At 46.7% G+C, this 17,147-nt stretch overlaps 1 protein-coding gene across 2 annotated transcripts in view; it reads left to right on the top strand.

Annotated features, from left to right (window-relative positions):
• The window catches only part of LOC146437510 (uncharacterized), a 29,218-nt gene extending 13,775 nt beyond the window's left edge, over positions 1 to 15,443 (top strand). Inside the window, exons 3-15 of one of the 2 annotated variants that reach the window (XM_085060592.1) lie at positions 1,935 to 2,105; positions 2,639 to 2,788; positions 3,322 to 3,363; positions 4,091 to 4,175; positions 5,042 to 5,119; positions 5,299 to 5,365; positions 6,625 to 6,813; positions 7,552 to 7,727; positions 8,025 to 8,186; positions 9,284 to 9,393; positions 10,325 to 10,514; positions 11,073 to 11,190; positions 11,738 to 15,443. In XM_085060592.1, coding sequence (XP_084916718.1) covers positions 1,935 to 2,105; positions 2,639 to 2,788; positions 3,322 to 3,363; positions 4,091 to 4,175; positions 5,042 to 5,119; positions 5,299 to 5,365; positions 6,625 to 6,813; positions 7,552 to 7,727; positions 8,025 to 8,186; positions 9,284 to 9,393; positions 10,325 to 10,514; positions 11,073 to 11,190; positions 11,738 to 13,470 — 3,271 coding nt within the window. In that variant the 3' untranslated portion in view covers positions 13,471 to 15,443. Of the gene's footprint in view, positions 1 to 1,934; positions 2,106 to 2,638; positions 2,789 to 3,321; positions 3,364 to 4,090; positions 4,176 to 5,041; positions 5,120 to 5,298; positions 5,366 to 6,624; positions 6,814 to 7,551; positions 7,728 to 8,024; positions 8,187 to 9,283; positions 9,394 to 10,324; positions 10,515 to 11,072; positions 11,191 to 11,731 lie in introns of both variants that reach the window. The other variant, XM_085060591.1, reaches the window with a different exon arrangement.
• Positions 15,444 to 17,147: the final 1,704 nt, after the last annotated feature.

The following is a 17,147-nucleotide window of genomic DNA, read 5'->3' as shown; positions in this document are numbered from 1 at the left end:
GTAAATAACGTTTTCTGAGGGATTTGTTTGGTTTGATTTTTTTTTTCTTTGTAAGTGAGAGATGATGAAGCTGAACTGATTGGCATTTTAATCTGGACCAGCTCTCCCGAAGAATATCCCTTTTGTATCACACCATTGGTGATCGATGCAGAGTACATTCTGCTTCTCTGGAATGGAGGGGTAGGGGGGTGTCAGTCTCACAGGATCATTTAACATAAAGGGGTGGACTGATTTTCATTTGGTTGTCATTTGACAAAGTTATGTGATTTCTTTGTCTGTCCTCCCTCTCCCTGTAAATTGCCCTAGGGGAAAAAAAAGTGAAGAAGAGAAACAAATTCTTGACTTTATTTGGCTGGAGAACATCCTTGTGAGGGAGGGAAGCTTTAAGTGTTCCTTGTGATGGATTGCTGTGGAGCGAGCTGGTCCAATGCCATCTTTGCTCAGGCTGCCAGAGCATCAGTGAGATTTTTTCGCTATCCTGCTGTTGTGTTTATAAAGCTGGGTAAATCCTCCAGCTTTAGGAAATCCACTGCCGGGATTGTTAGGTTCTGTGGCTCCCACTGCTCAGCTGATGAGCATGGAGAGCTTTTAATACCATATCTGAAGGTGATTTAGCTTCTCACTTGTAGCCCCACAGCTTCATAAGCCAAGGATTCACTTGTTGGTGGCTGTGGAGTGATGAGGAGGGAAAGGGAATTTCTGTTTGCTGGAGTGCAGGTGTTCCTGTGACTAGGGGATGATTTCAGTAAAGCAGCTACCGGCTCATTTTAACCTCACTGCTGTGAAATCAAACAAGTTCAGTTATGAGGCCAATGGAAACTGAATTAAGACGAACAATGTCAATTATACTGCACTTAAAGCTCATGTGGTTTTTCATTTGTTTGTGTAGAGAGTGCCCTCAGACTGGAGGGTAGAGCAGAATTGCTGAGGGGTGAAGGGAAGGCAAGTATGCTTGCCTGCAGGCAAGATACACATTTTTTTCTATGTGTGGAGACAGGAGGATCTCTGAGAGTTTTTTTCTAAGCCTAATCTAAGGCCACCTCTCAGAGGTTCACTAATTAAGTCAGATTCAGGCATATGAACACACTGTGTGAACAAGCAAAAACTTCTCCATGTTCATGCAGCACATCCCACAAGCTGAGACCCAGGAATGGCTGTGGGAGCTGTGTGTGCCAGAGCTGTGTGTGCCAGCTGTGTGTGCCAGAGCTGTGTGTGCCAGGGCTGTGTGTGCCAGGGCTGTGTGTGCCAGGGCTGTGTGTGCCAGCTGACCTGAGCCCAGAGGAGTGCAAGCAAGGAGACCGAGCTTGGCAGAGCTCTTCCAGCTGGGGACAGCACTGGGAGAGGGTTGGGTTCAATTCCCATGATGCCCTGTTGACTGCAGTCAACACACAAACCCCTCAGGGTTTTTTGGTGAGCACCTCTATGAATCTCAGTGGAAACAAGCTGGATGGCAGCCAGGCAAGCCGGAATCAGATGTCTGGAATTAGATGAGTACACGCAGTTCATTTTCTTTATGCTGCAACTCTTGTGCTGACAAATTGTTCAGTGTGGATGGAAAACATGCCCAGAAAGGGCAGTGCCCCCCACACCCAGCTGAGCCACGCTGTGAGCTGTGGGCTTTCCATGTCCAAGGCATAGCTCACACACATGTGCAGGAAGTAAGTCTTTTACCTGAGTGAGAAATTACTCAAAACCTGCTATTTCAGCAGCTGAACCTCACAAGATTTGGTGTGGGCATTTAGGTAGTTTCCCATCTGTCTGAGGCTGGTAAAATTAATTGGGCAGAGGCAGGTGAATGTGGGTTCATAATAGAGAGCAATAGGGGCAGTGCTGCGAGAAGCACAGGGCTATGGGGTTCCTCCAAAACAGATGCCTGTGTCAGCCTTCTGAGAAAAGCTTCTGACAAAGTCTTGTGATTTTTCTTACTCCTCCAGGGAAACTACTCTTTCCTCTTGCCATTCAGACAATGGGCTGCCAAGTGGGGTGTTCAGCAGCCCAGGCTCCACCTTCATCCTGGACGAGCGAGTACAGCTAACCGTGGGCCTGCAGACCCAGGAAAGACATCTGATTTTGTTCAGTGATGTGCTGGTCATTGCCAAGTCCAAGTAAGAGGAATTCCCACTCGTTCCTTTTCGCCAGTAGGTGCTGTTGAAGCTAGGCTCTGCACATGGTGGGATTTTTGGGGCTGTCCTGTGCAGAGCCAGGAGTTGGACTCAGTGATCATGTGGGTGCCTTTTAACTCAGGAGCTTCTGTGATTCTGAGGCTCTGATCTATTTATGGAGCAGCCAGTAGCCTTCAAAACAATGCCTCTTTAGAAATGTGAATCTGAAATGTGGATCTAAATTGTGGTATTACCCCTTTCCACCTTCACAAATTCTTCTTGGTGTTAATGTTTCACTCCATTTGCCTGAAGGAAAAGGATGTCTAATCAGTTTTGCCCTTTCCCTTATGAGGTTGCCTGAAGACACACCATGAGGGCAAGAGGTAGAAGGACAAAACTGGCTTCTGGTCTGACTCCATGTGCCACACACAAATTAAGAGCTGTCACTGCATCTGCATGGCTGGAAGGGGGCAAGATCAGACTGTAGAGGTCTCATGTTAGTCTCTGGCCTAAGGAATTAATAATTTCCATTGTAGATCCTCCTCCAGCCTGAAACTGAAAAAGCAAGTGCCTTTGAGTGAAGTGTGGACTGGCACCTGTCTCAGTGAAGTGACAGAGAAAAAGATGAGTCCTGAGAATTCATTTGTCATCGGCTGGCCTACCACCAACTATGTTGTCACCTTCAGGTATGTTATCAGACATCAGACCTCCCTCTGAATCCCAGTAGCTACTCAGGCCTCCCTGAGTGAATGTGTCAAGTGAAACAATGACTGAGGCTACAGGGCCCATTTCCTTTTCCATTTCCTTACTCTGAAACCTGGGTAAACCTGTGCTGGCAGCAAAAGCTTCTAGGAATGGCAGACATTGGGAAGGAAATATTAGGAGAAAGAAAATAGCAATTAAAGGTCACTGCAAAAATAACAAAGGCCAACAAGATGAGTTAATTCCAACTTCACAGAAAGGGATTTGTCCCTTATCTGAACACTCACCAGTCTGACAGGAAACGTGGTCCAGTTTGTTGCTGGGATTTTTTTGTTATTATTATTTTTGTTACTTGTTAAAATAGAACAGAAGAAGGAAAGGACTGTGCTTTAGTTCCAGGGCTTTGCAGGAAGCAGCTTTGATTTACAGCCATATATAAATGAAATTGGGTAGAGTTTCCAAAGGCTGTTTCCCATTCAGCATTTGTTTGATGATCTGCCTCCCTTTTTGTTTTCAGCTCAGCTGATGTGAAGGACCGATGGCTGTCAGCATTACTGTGGTAAGTGACCCTCCTTTCATCCTCCTTCAAGGTGGTTCCTCTACAGGCCCTAAAGAAATTTGCCTGCCAAATTGTACTCTGATTTTCAGCATTTTAAGTGTCTAAGTAGTGTTTGAAAAATCCACCTTTGAAATCTGAATATAGATGCCCCTGGGTGAGTACAAAGTTGGTGTTAACAGTTGGGAAAAAAGGGGATTCATCAGAAGATTGTATGGTTGGAGCATCCTTTTTCCTTTGGAGCTGGAGGTTGCTTTTGCTAATCTCTGTGGAACTGTCACAAGTGTTACTGATTCCTCAGATGTTTTTTGATTTGAACTAAAAGCTTCGGTTGCTTCATCTAGAGGCTACAGTTTTTTCTTTTTTCTTTTATATTTTGTATGTTGCTTCCACTAACACCCAGACAAAAGTGTTTATATAAGGACAGAGAGGGGAAGAAATCTTGATTTGTGGAGAATGGTAGTGATCCTGAGGGAACACTGGAAGGTATTATGCAGGACACATCTACTGCATTGAAGTACTGCATGTGGGGGGATTGTTAGTCTTTGGGCTCCAGGTGGATAAAGAAGTCAGTAAGAGCATGTGACTGTACTATGAACATTACATTCATATATGTCATAATTCATCTGTATTTATTGCATTGCCAAGGAGGATGTCCCACCCAAATTTTAGGGTTCTTCCCAAGTTTTGTTGGGAAATTATATTCATTCCCCTTTTCTTTTCCTTTCAGGCATATCAATGAGGTAAAACAAAATGAGTATCTCAAGAACATAACCCTTCAGATCTTCGTGCTGGATGATGACAACAGTTCTTCTGTAAGTAAAGCTGAGAACTTGTTCATCAGATCTAGACTGCACAGGGTGTCTCTGGAGTAGGGGAGGGAAGTCAGGGCTGTGCTGGTATTCCAGTTTCAAATTCAAGTCCCAGCTAGAAAGGTTTAGAGGGTCTGCATCTGGGAATCTGCATCCTTCCCACCAGAAGCCCATTTGAAAAGTTTTGGTTTGAGGTAGCCAGACCCTTACCAAAGAGCACTTAATTCTTAAGATTATTCTTCACCACTGACTTCTTTTCTCTTTTCCTTTTTCTTCACTACAAAATTCATGACATTTTGTGGCTGAATGCCCAGTCAATTCCTGTCTCCAGTGCTATGAGTTCAGGGTATTGATCACAAAGTTACTGGTGTGTTGTCCTGAACTAATTTACTGGAATGTGTCCCAGTTTAGTGTACATTTATTGGCTTCATGCTGAGCGTAGTGGGTCACATTTTCCTCCTGGGGATTCTTCCCTCAGAGAGTGATATAAGCATTGTGCCATGTCCCTTTGTGCCATGCTCACCCTTTTGAGTGACAGTGGCACTGTGGTTGGTCAAACACTGATGGGATCAGACACAGCCTCTGAGCAGCACCCACCTCCTGGGATTTCTGCTGGATTAAATCCCTGGATGGTATGGAAATAATAGACCCATGACAGAAGTAGTGGAGAACAGTTTTCACACCGTAGAGCCATCATCCTTTTTGGTGTAGTTCAATTTTGTACAACTCATCCAACCATGAACAGTTAGAAAAGACACTCATTAGACAGAGATGTGATATTTTCCCTGGATTTTCAAGCTACAAGAAGCTGCAACCAAACTTCTCACTTTTGTATTATCTTCCTGTATTTTCTCTGTTTGCCTTTCTAGACTACTGCAGTCAATGTGTCCAATGTGGAAACTGCAGAGAGTGTGATGAAGAAGACCCTTGTACAGCTTGGCCTCCCTGTAAGTGGCAGTGGCCAGATCTTAGCTAAGGATGCTAAGCATCTGGTTTACAGGACAGTGTGGGTGTCAAAAAGTCTAGATTTGCTGTCTATTGCTTTCTGAGTGGAGGGCAACCTCATGGACCCTCACTCTGCCCCTCTCAGCTAACATTTTTCTCTTCTCTGTTCCTCATCCAACAGGGCAGGACCAGTGAATATCACCTCTGGGTGGTCTCAGGAAAAGATGAGCCTCCTTACCCTCTCATTGGTAAGAGACTTCCCATATTGAGCACCACTCTGGTGCTCAATTCTGGCACCAAAGGAACAAGTGAAAAATGATACTAGGGTGTGTGGCAAAGAAACATCACAAACATTGCACTCTTCACTTAAAAAGCCATGGTAGGGACACTCTTGCTGATGGATGTGAGATGTGACATCAAGCTGCTGTGAGATGTCACTTGGCTTTTATGGCCTCAGCATGCATGTTTAATCAAAGCATGGTGACATCTTTGAAAAACTTCACCCTTACCTCCCTTTCCCAAGCAAATCTGTGCATTTCTGGGTGGGACTCCATGCCACTGTTCAGCAGATGCTCCAAATAAGTGGAACCTCTTTAGACTGACCTGAGAAGCACCTTCTTTGCAGCAGATGTGATGCAGAGGTAGGACATGCCTCAAAGCCTAATTCAGTCTCTATGGCTGCTGGTATGAGCTTGCAGGGCTACAGGCTTGGAGGCTGGTCAGACTCTCCTCCTCAGCTCTGCAGGGCAGAGCAGGGGTTTGGGGACAGCCTCAACTCACCTTCACTTGTCTGTGGTAGAGGTTTCCACTGATGTCTGCCAGACAGAGCATCTCCTGACCTTTCCCAGGCCCTTTGCCTTTGGGCTCTGTCAGAAAAAACAAATTGCTGCAGTCAGGTGGTCATGCAGCAGGAGTGTTAGATCTAGAGGAAAGCACCCTGGCAATTGAAAGAAGCAGAATTTTTAGATGGTCTATTGGTGACTTATAAGGCTCTAGTTAAGAACCTAACATGTTTATCCTACATTTTTGGTACTTATTTAATTTTCATCGCATTTCAGTTCACGAAGAATGAAACTGCTTTCCACACAAAATGTGGCATCATATTGAAAACCCAGTTTGTTATCTTCTGAACTGCTACTTTAATCCAATACCAAACTGATCTCACAAGCACATGTGGTCCACTTATGTCAATGCCTTTGCAGGCTGTTTATTTGAAAACTTGCTTTTGTAACAATTTGAGTTTAGGTTTTAGAAATTCCTCAGGCTTTAGGGAAAATAGGTGTGTATATAGGGGACTTGAGGACAATCACAATGGAGGAGAGTGCTGCAGATCTGTAGGGGATGATTTCAGAAATAGAAGAAACATTTTAAAATAAACCATTGGATTTTGTCTAAGTGCTAAGTATTCATCATGGTGATCACCAAAGCTGGAATTTTCCAATAAAAATAGGAGTTTTTACCTTAGCTCTGTATCTTTGCTCGCTCTTAAAACAACTCTTTTCAACAGGGCATGAGCATCCCTTCAGTATTGTCTTGAGCTGTCTCCGGGACTCTGCTGACCAGCAGCAAAGAACCAACAACAACACTCTCCTGGCTGATGGCACAGAGGCTTCCTTCCTTGCTCAGCTCCCAAAGGAAAAGCAGTGTCAGTTTATCCTGAAACCCAGACTCCAAGCTCCATTGCAGCTGAGGAGAGGTAGGGGCTGCAGGAGTGTGGTACAGCCAGATAGAGAGTTTATTGCTCTCCAGTGCAGTGCCAAACCCTTCCTGGCATCACACAGGTATCCCAGAGTTGCTCTCATACCTGAATGTAATGTAAAGAGGAAGAGATTGCAGAGAGGTGAAATTTCTCTGTGCAAATGTTCAGACTTTGCTGTCAGTCCTTCATTAATCTTCAACAGCAAGTCATCATCATAGAATATGCTGAGTTGGAAGAGACCCATCAGTAATATCGAGTCCTGGCCCTGTACAGGACACCCCAAGAATCCCATGTGCCTGAGAGCATTGTCCATATGCTTCTTGAACTCAGACAGCCTTGATGCTGTGACCACTGCCCTGGGGAGCCTGTTCCAGTGCTCAGCCACCCTCTGAGTGAAGCACCTTTTCCTGAGATCTAACCTAAACTTCCCCTAACTCAGTTTCATGCCATTTTCTCAAGTCCTGTCACTGGTCACGAGAGTGACGAGATTCTTACACTGCAGAGACAGCCAGGCTCCCTGAAGAATGGTGACTGAGAGTTTTGCTGATGGCTGAGAGATGAACAAGTGGTTTCACTGCTGTGTATTGTCTGACCATCCCCATTAAGAGTGCAGTTAATAAACAGGTGAGGGTAGAAAGTCCTCGTTTTGCTGGGAACTCTGCCTCCACTGTAGGTCACTCACTGGCCAGCAGGAGCACAGACAGGTGTGTCATAAACATCTGTGTTTTCTTTCAGAGTCACTGCAGAAGCACAGCAAGAGGAAGAAGTCCTTGATTGACTGGGCTCTGCGCCGCAGCACCAGCACCCCCACGGGCAGCCCTCCTTCCCAGTCACCCACCACACCAAGGAAGCTCTTTGGCCTGTCCCTGTCCTCTGTCTGCCCTGATGGAATCCTTCCCAAGCCCATCATGGTAAGGAGCAGCCTGGACTGCTTGTCTTGACATACACTTGATGTGTTTAGCCCAGAATTTAAAGCCACTTGCAGTATTTATGAGGATTGAATGGGGAAGAGGACCATCATTTACTTGTGATTCAGCTCAGTAACAAGGGTGGGAACAACCCTCTCCTGGGTAATCCCTATCATGTGTTGTTTTCTTTCTATTACTGGATTGGTTTTATGCTAATTATGTTGCAACACATGATATATAATATACACAAACAAAAGGGTAAATTATTAAGCTCTTAAGTACAACTGGGTTTTCTCTTAGGATATGCTGCTCCTATTGTACCATGAAGGTCCCTCTACTAGGGGCATTTTCAGACGTTCTGCCAATGCCAAGACATGCAAGGAATTGAAGGAGAAGCTGAACTCTGGAGATGATGTTCAGGTGGATGGAGAGTCAGTCTTTGTGGCTGCAGCTGTCATCACGGTATGTTTGGCCAAGTAACTCAGCTGTCTGGGCTCATGGTACCTTCCTTCTTTAAGGAAGCAACAAGTCTTTATGGGTAGAGAAGATTTCAGTGGAACAGAAAGCATTTTCCAGCAAGGAACATTTTCACCAGATGGCTTGGTGTGTCTGTGTACACAGGGGTATCTGCCTGACACAGTGATGCAGGTTTTCACATGCAGACATGTGCAGCCCCTCAGGACAGAGCTTCCTTTGGCACCTCCCTGTACCAAACCACCCCCAGCAGGAATTACAGTGATGTCCACCTGCAACATAGCCATGATGTCTGTACAGTGCCAAATAACCTGACAGATGCTGCACTGACACATGCATAAAACCCTTTGGTGGCAGCAGCACAGATGCTCTTTGTCATTTCTGAATGCAAAGGAGTGGCTGCAGAAGGTTTGGGAGGACTCATGCCATTTGAGGGCAGCTGCTCTGCAACCCCCAAAACAGGGCAAAGGAGTAGACCTGTGCTCTCTGGACCTCAAGCCTTTCCCTCTGATCAGCCAGCAAGCAAGAGGGAGAGCAGCTGCTAAATCCAAGCAGAGGGTTGTGGTGGGGGATGATGAAGCTTGTGATAAGACCCATGTTACAGTAAGAGAAAGTCTGTGTAGTGCACTGTCAGTTAAATGTGGTCAGAATAATTTAGGCATCAAAAGTATCCAAAAAACCTCCCCTTGTTCTTGTTGGCCTGATATTCAGGCACTTTGCAACACAAGACATACATAGAGTTGTTGAATAGTCCCCTGAGAAAAACCAGCAGTCCTCCTAGCTGAGAAATGTTTCAGAGAGATCTGTGCAGAGCCTCAGGACTGAGTCCTCTGCTGAGGTGGAGGTCAGTCCTGCTCTGGAGAAAGGGCAAAACAGGAGGGTTGCCTGTTCCTCCTGCAGAGCTGCCATTGAGGAGCCTGAGGAGGACAGCTTGGTGGGCATGGGAGGGAAGAATAAACATGTTTGTGTCATGTCTTGTTTTATCTTGTGCTTAACATGAATAAACAGTGACTATATGCATTGTGAAACCGAAACCAGGAATTCAAAACTGACCAGACTGCTCTGCATATATATATTTAATTCAGGATTTTCTCCGAAATATACCTGACAGTGTTCTATCCTCAGACATGCACGGACTGTGGATGGAAGCTGTGGACACAGAAAATCGGGCACATAAGATTGAAGCTATCAAAAGGTTTGTAAAAGCCTTTGTAAAAGTTTCTTTTGGTGGGAAAAGGGGGAGCATATGGCCCTAAGAATAGCCTTCATTTTCTGGGAGACTACTGGCAATGCTCCAGGCCACAGTGGAGGAAATATTGCTGATTGCCAGTGTCACTGATCAGAACGTTTTCTTTTCAATAGTCTTTTCTGAACATCCTTAACATTTCTGAACCCAAAAAAGTAATTAAAAATTCTTTTCTGATGACCAGTTCAAATTACTAGAACTAGTAAGCTGAAAAAGCAACCAGGAGTGGCTTATAATTCAGCCACCAGGAGTGCATCAATGGGAGGAGAATTAGGTCTTTAATGGCAGTAACCTTATTCTTATGTGCACAAAATGAGGCTGATCATTTTGGCAGTTAGTAGAAAGAGCCATGTCAAGGTGGTGACTGGGATCTTGACAATTGTTTTACTGCCTTGAAACTGCTGCTCTGAGCAAGAGCAATTTATCAGCCTCCTGTTGGATATCCAGCATATTCAGCCATGGCTCAGCTCAGTTTTTGAAGGTTTTTGAACCTTACCATGTAGCCTTGGCCTTCTTTCTCTATGGTCTCCATAGCACAGGACATGGCAATGGTGTGCTGCTGGCCTGGAGTTGTACACATCTCCTCTGGGCAGTCCCTGTTTTGTCAAGGCATTGTGGGTTCCCTCCCACATTCTCTGAACCCAAATCCCTTGTCCCTGCAGCTCTGTGACCAGAGCAGGTGGGCAATATGGATGCAGAGTTGTGGCTCTCACATGAGTTGGTGGAGTGCCACAGACTCACCTGATTATCAAATGTGAATGTCTCAGAATGGGTGCAAAGGGGCAGAAAGGGGCAAAAGCTTTGGGAAGCAACTTCTGGTGTTTGAAGAGCAGATGTTTGTGAACAGCATTTTTTTCCTTTGTTCCCACCCCTTGAACAGTCTCGTCAACCAGCTTCCAGAGGCCAATCTCATCTTGCTCAGACACCTCTTTGGAGTCCTCCATCACATTGAGCAGAATTCCAGAGTGAATCAGATGAATGCCTTTAACCTGGCTCTTTGCATAGCACCCAATATGCTGTGGCTACCAAGTCCCACTGGGCCTGAGGAGGAGAGCAGGTCTACAAAGAAGGTAATCTTCCATAGGTTTGGCCTCACCTCTGTGTTGCCCTTTCACTGCTTTTTGTAGTCTAAAGGAAGGCATAGGGTCAGTGGCAGTGCTGGTTGAGTGGCACCAAGGGCTCATCCTTTCCTCTGTGCAGCTGTGCCCATGCTGGGAGGGGTTTAGCTCCTCAGACTGTCCAGGGTGAAAAGGAAAGCAGGGGTTGCTGCACCATATGGTCAAGCAAGCACAAGAAAATTGAAGCTGGACACTGCAACCTCAATGGGGACAAAGTAAGCAATGAGCATGACAGAGCAGAGGGCAGGAATGCTTGCTTGTAGCTTTTGAGGTGTGAGCAATAGGGAGGGAAACTGTAGAATGTGCTATATCTGTCTCACAGTACCAGTTCACATAGCTCATATTCTCACCTCAGGTGATCATACAGATGCACTGCTACATTATTAACAGCTTCTTGAGAAATTATATCTTTGTTTTAAAAAAGGGAATGATCTGAGTGTGATTTTGCTTGCTGTAAAGAGCTGGCTCTATTTTCATGAAACTGAATCTGTGGATTCCTGTCTTTGCCAGGTGGCCTTGTTAGTGCAGTTCCTGATTGAAAACTCAGGAGAGATTTTTGGGGGTGATATTGCTTCCTTGTTCCAAAGACCTGAGAAAAAGAAGACCAAAAACTCAGCAGAATCTCTGGGTAAGTTGGTGGTAGTATATCTTCCAGAAATATTTAAAATCTTTCGATAGGTAAAGTCCTCAGACAAAAGAGTTTCCTTTACCTTCAAGTTTCTTCTGAGGAGAAGCATTGAAGTTTGGTTTCGTTTTCCCCTGGCCTGTCAAGCATAGGCAGGAAGAGATAGCAAAGCAGAGGGCTGAGATGCAGAGCCTCAAATGTGTCCCCAGGGATGGTTGTCTTTCTCTGTGGCTGCTGTTAAACTATAGCCATTGCAAGAGTTTAATGTAGTGTTATCACTACCATGTCCCAGCAGTCTCTTCTTTTTCCTGGTTAGCTCTGTAAAGCTAAATTTGAATGTGAAGAGGTGGAGTTGTCTCTATTAACTATCCTATGAATACAGGCCAGTGTTTAAAACTTGGGTCATCAAGCCAGAATTTTTTTATTATTTCCTGAGAGAATAATGGATCATCTTTGTTTTTCTATGGGCTTGATATAATTTCCTTGTTTTGGTTGTGAGATACTACATATAAGGCAACAAATTAATTTGTGTCCTCTGCCCCAGACATAGGCTTGGCTCAGCACGATGATTCCTCTGATGAGCTGGAGTTTTCCACTTGTGATCCAGAAGGGCCAAAGCACCACCTGGAACCCGAAACAGATGCCCTTTTTGAAACACCCAGCAGCTTGTTGCTCGATGAGGATCAGGAAGACTGGGACTTGTTCAGCGAGATCACAGCCTGCTACCAAAGCAAAGCCCGGACTGATGCCAGTGCAGACAGCTACGAGTTGCTGGAGGAGGATGGCTCCTTCTGCTCCATGGGCTCCATCCGCTCGCTCAGCCCCGCCCGGGATCGCTGCTCCTCGGAGCCCAGCGTGTGCCTCAGCTCCCAGCTGCCGGCCCAGAGCCACGAGCCAGTGGCCCGCCAGTCCAGCTGCGATGCCACCATCATGAGCAGCCACACAGACTACATGCACAGGCTCAGGCAGCTGCAGGTGGAGAGCCAGAAGCTGATTGATGAAGGCCTAAGCCATGGGGTTAATAAGGCCAGGCAGAATTTGTGGCAGTCGCCTCAGAGCAGCTCCAGGGTGAAGCAGCTCAGCCTTCAGAAGTCCAGCCTGTCCAACAGGTCCAGCTTCTCCAGCCTGTCCTCTACCACCACCTCCCCGTCTGCCTCCTCTCTCAGCTCCTTGGACAGTGCTTTCTCCTACTGCTCAGAGTCATCAGCCATTAGTCCCACAGATGTCTCATCCCTGCCATTCATGTTTGGCACTTCTGCCAGGCTTCATGCTGTCTCTCCCACGGCTGCCAAGAGGTCCCAAAAAGAGTGGCACAAATCCTTCACATCTCCTGTGCCTTTACATCTGTGCAATCTGGACAGTTTTCATGAGGGTGAACCCCAGGCTGGGGAGAGCAGTCATTGCCTTGGAGAGCAGAAAAGTTTTCCATGTGTCAGCAGAGCTGCCATGGGAAGCCCATTCACTGACATCAACTGGGAAGAAGAGGAGAGACAGCTGAGCTGTGCAGGGTGCCCTGGACCAGGGCTCAGGAGCCAGGATTATACCAAAGAATTTGAACAAAGCCCTGAGTTCCCAGCTGCCAGCCCATCCAGCAAGACATCCCCACAGGTCAGCCTCCAGCAGCACAGGGAGAAGACAATAAAGAACATAGAAATCAAAGGCACTGAGGACTGCCCTCTGAGCCAGGAAGGCCTGAAGCGTACCAAGATAACTTTTTATGTGGCCCCAAATAAAGAAAGCTCTTGGGGGTCTCAGCTGGGACAAGAGGAGAGATGTGTGACAAACACCAGCAGCAGAGACTTGCCCAGCAGCAGCAGTGAGCAGAGCTCATCCAAGAGCTTGCAGACTGTGAGAGTCCACATCCCCCAGACAGTTTTCTATGGGCAGAACACCCCCCTTGTCCTGCAGTCCATCTCCAGGCGCCACCACCATGAACCAAGGGTCCCATCCCCGCAGGCCAAGCACAAAGAGAGCCCCCAAAGTGCCTCAGCTCCTGAGGAGCTGGAGAGACAGCCAGAGGAAACGGCGCAGGCGCCATCCGAGAGCAAGGGCTTCGACACCATCAGCCACACCATCCGCATCATCCTCCCTGACTCCATCCGCAGCACCATCAAGGAGTATTTCAGGCACGATGAGACTGAGCCCTGCCCCGCAGCAGAGGTGGAAGCAGTGGAGAATGAACTCCTCCGGAGCAGGGTGGAGTGGCTCAGGAGCCAGCCCGTGGCAGAGGTGGCCGCAGAGGAACGTGACACGGTGGTGTTTGCAGAAGAGACATTTGTCTGAGGCAATGGATGTGGAGGAACTGAATATTTTTTTGTGTATGTGCAACAGAAAATATTCTGTAATATATGATCAGGGTGTGAAGAATTTAGCAGGCTGCATGGGGCAACAAGTGTAAAGTGACACTGATTTTTGTATGTAATGATGGGGTTCAATACTCATTTTGGGGGGAGGTGGGGGCTGTTCTTGTGTTTTCTTTATGCCCTTTTCTGATGGAAGAGATGTCACTGGCAGGGTGTGTGGTGGACTATATACCACCAGACTCTCCCTGCCCATGAGTTACCTGACCTGTACAGGGCCTGACTCCATTTTTATTTTAATAGCAGGAAAAGAGGAACGTTGATTTATTTTCTCCAGTCAGCTGCCAATGTGTGTGGATGACTGGACAATTGGGACAGCTAATGTTCCATCAGAATGAATTTAAAATCCTTATGCTTGCACAAAACCCACCATTATTCCCTGTTCATCACCACCATTCATCCAAAGGAGGATCCTTCACCTCCATTCCAGAAATCACTGCTGCTTCACTCTGCTCATCTGTTGTGGGCTGTGGACTAGCTGATAGCCCACATCCACTACTAGTTAAGGCTGGGCTCCAAAATCAGCAGCTAGAGCCCAGAGTCCAAAGCCCAGCATTCACTGACAGCACATTTAACATTTTAAGCCCAAGATTGCTTTTTTCTAGAATTACCTGTGCAGTGATTGATTCTTTCTTCTCATACCTTCCCCAAAGTTAGCATTTGGCAGAGACACAGTTGCTATAAAAGATTTTAGCACTGTCACTTTGACAGAGCTATGAATGTTCTTCCGTGCCCTCTGGAAGTAGCTCAGTAGCTGGGATTTTCAGTCCTAGAGAAAGTTGCCTCAGTGTGGATGAGGCAACTCATCAAATTCCTAGTCATGCTGACAGGGAATCAAGCAGGGCTTGGTTTTAGCAAGAGGTCAAGGAGTTGTGGAAGTTGTCAGGAAAGTTGTCGAGTAGATGCTGAAGCACAGTCCTGTCTGGCCAGAAAGTTGTCAGTCCATGCACTGAAACTGTCCAGGCTTCATCACTTATGCAGGCTCAGAGAAACACTGAGTTCCCACTCAGTGTAGGATGTGGCCCAGTGCACTCCAGAAGAGTTAAGTTTGGGGAAATACCAGGCAGGGATGCACTAAGCAGGATGCTGGTAAGGACCACCAAAGAGATGCAGCCAGTGGACTCCTGCAGCATCCCTGTGATTCCACCCAAAGGCATGCTCAGATGTGCCACAGACAGAATGGGACTTGTTAGAGGGTTGTAAGTTTGCCAGCTGAGCTCCAAAAAGATGCTGAGAGCACTGCATGAGTTTGACAGGTTGTTTTAAGAGAACAGTGGGAAGAGTCTCAAAGGTTAAAAGGTTTGGGATAGTTCATTTGAAAGTTACATGGGAGTTTTCTATGGTGGTATCTGTCAGAGAGAATCCTTTTACTTGGTGAAGAGGGAACGGCTGAAGGAAAAGAGAAATACATGAATCCTAATGAGTGAAAGGAAGTGCTTGTGAAACAAGTACCCTTGCAAGCTGCTGAGTGTCTGCAAATAGCCAGAGCTGGAGCTGCACGACAGCTGCCATGGTTCAGTCTTTGCACAGAGGTGAAAGCCACCTCTGTAAAATTATCTAATGTCAGATCCCTCCACTCATCTGCCAGGTGCCTATGAGGGTCAGTGATAGGAACCTGGCCCAGCTTTTTAATTCACACCATGAAATATTGGGGCAAGGGAACCAGGGGGAAGCCCAGAGCCCAGGTTCCAAGGTGTATAGTTTGTTTTCTTAGAAGCAGGGTGTTTAACTCTCAGATGTGGCACTCTCTGTCCCAGATCACCTTCATGGCCCTTGTATAATGAAAGGTGTATTATAATCATAACACAACCTCACCACCACTGTAATTTTCCTCACACATGAACAGCAACAAGGCATCCACAGCCTTTTTTTCCCAGAGCTATGGTTGTAACTGTTTTAATAAAAGACACACAAGTTGTTGTGGTGTTGCCACCTTTTTTCCCTTGCTCTTGCTCCCCTCTCCCCTGTGCCAGTCACAAGTCTGAAACCCTGGCACATCACCACATCTGTGGCTCCCAAACAGGGCTGGGAACCTGCAAAAAATCCACCCTGCTGCCATCACCTTCTATAGCAGATGGTTCTGGCCCATGCCAGGAAATCCTTCCTGCAAGTACCCTTCTGCTAAGGATAAAACTCTGACACGAATGAAAATTTGTACCGATTTTTGCGTGAAGGGTCAGAGAGGAAGAAAAGCATATTGCAGGAACTTGCAGTGTCACTGATCAGCTGGGCCTGAGCCCCACAGGGACACCAGGCCACACGAGACAGGGCAGGGCTGGTGTCAGCAGTAGGAAGGCATGGAGGTGCTCAGAAACAATTACACAAAGCAGTTGTGGCTTCCTGGGACAGAGCCAGGCTCTGTCAGTGTGAGAGGAGGGAGCAGGGATGAACACAGCCACCTCTACCTCCTCCTCCTCCTCCACCATCTCCTCCTCCTCCATCATCTCATCTCTTCCTCCATCATCTCCTTCTCCTCCACCTTCTCCTCCTCCTCCACCATCTCCTCCTCCTCCATCCTCTCATCTCCTCCTCGCAGCTGCCCCGCTAGTGCCCCCTGGTGCCACAGCGCCGCCACAGCAGCCCCCGCCAGAGCATGCCAAAAGGTTACCCTGAAATTTCATAAATCACAGAATAGTAAAATCACAAAATATGCTGAGTTGGAAGGGATCCATCAGGATGATTAAGTACAACTCCTGGCCTTGCCCAGTACATGCCAAGAATCCTGGGAGTATTGTCCAAGCGATTCTTGAAGTCAGACAGGTTTGGTGCTGTGACTACTGCCCTAGAGAGCCTGTTCCAGTGCTCATCCACCCTCTGGGTGAAGAACCTTTTCCTGAGATCTAACCTAAACCTCTCCTGACTCAGTTTCGTGCCCTTTTCTTGAGTCCTGTCACGGGTCATGAGAGTGAAGAGATTGCCACTCTGTTTCCCCTTGTGAAGATGCTGAAGAGCACAATGAGGTCTGACTTCAGTCTCTTCTTCTCCCAGGTGAACAAACCAAATTACCTCAGTGCTTCTCAGAAGGCTTCCCCTCCAGACCTTTCATCATCCTAACTGTCCTGCTCTGGATCCCCTCTAATAGCATAATGTCTTTTTTTATATTCAGTGCCCAAAACTGCATGCAGTATTCCAGGTGAGGCCCCACCAGGGCTGAGCAGAGCAGGACAATCACCTCCTTTGCTCAGCTGGCAATGCTGTGCTTAATGCAGCCAACCAAATTTTCATCCAACTCCTTCTATTCCAGATAGGCCTATGGTACCAGAACAGTGTATCTTGTAGGTCTAAAAGCCTCATTATTAGAATTTTATTTGACATGTGTGATAGTACAGCAATGAGAAAATTTAACATTTGGAGATGGAGGCTGCTCCCAGCGCAGAACAATTCAGGGACCTGTAACATCTCAAGTTCATAGAAGTGGCTCCTGCTTACAGGAACTGTGAGCATGCAAATGTCATCAGTATGCTCTTGCTGACCAAACTCAAGTCCCCTACATCAAACCCATCAGTACACTAACTTGCAAACACCAATCTCTGCTTAAAACTGGAGCAGACTTTTTCCAAATTGGGAAGCTTAAAGAGCCAGGCCTTGCAAAATTCTCAG

The sequence above is a fragment of the Lichenostomus cassidix genome, chromosome 4A (genome assembly GCF_008360975.1).
Source record: "Lichenostomus cassidix isolate B80296 chromosome 4A, HeHo_3.0, whole genome shotgun sequence".
NCBI lineage: Eukaryota > Metazoa > Chordata > Aves > Passeriformes > Meliphagidae > Lichenostomus > Lichenostomus cassidix.
The sequence above is the reverse complement of the archived record's forward strand: the minus strand, read 5'-3'. Positions and strand labels throughout refer to the sequence as shown.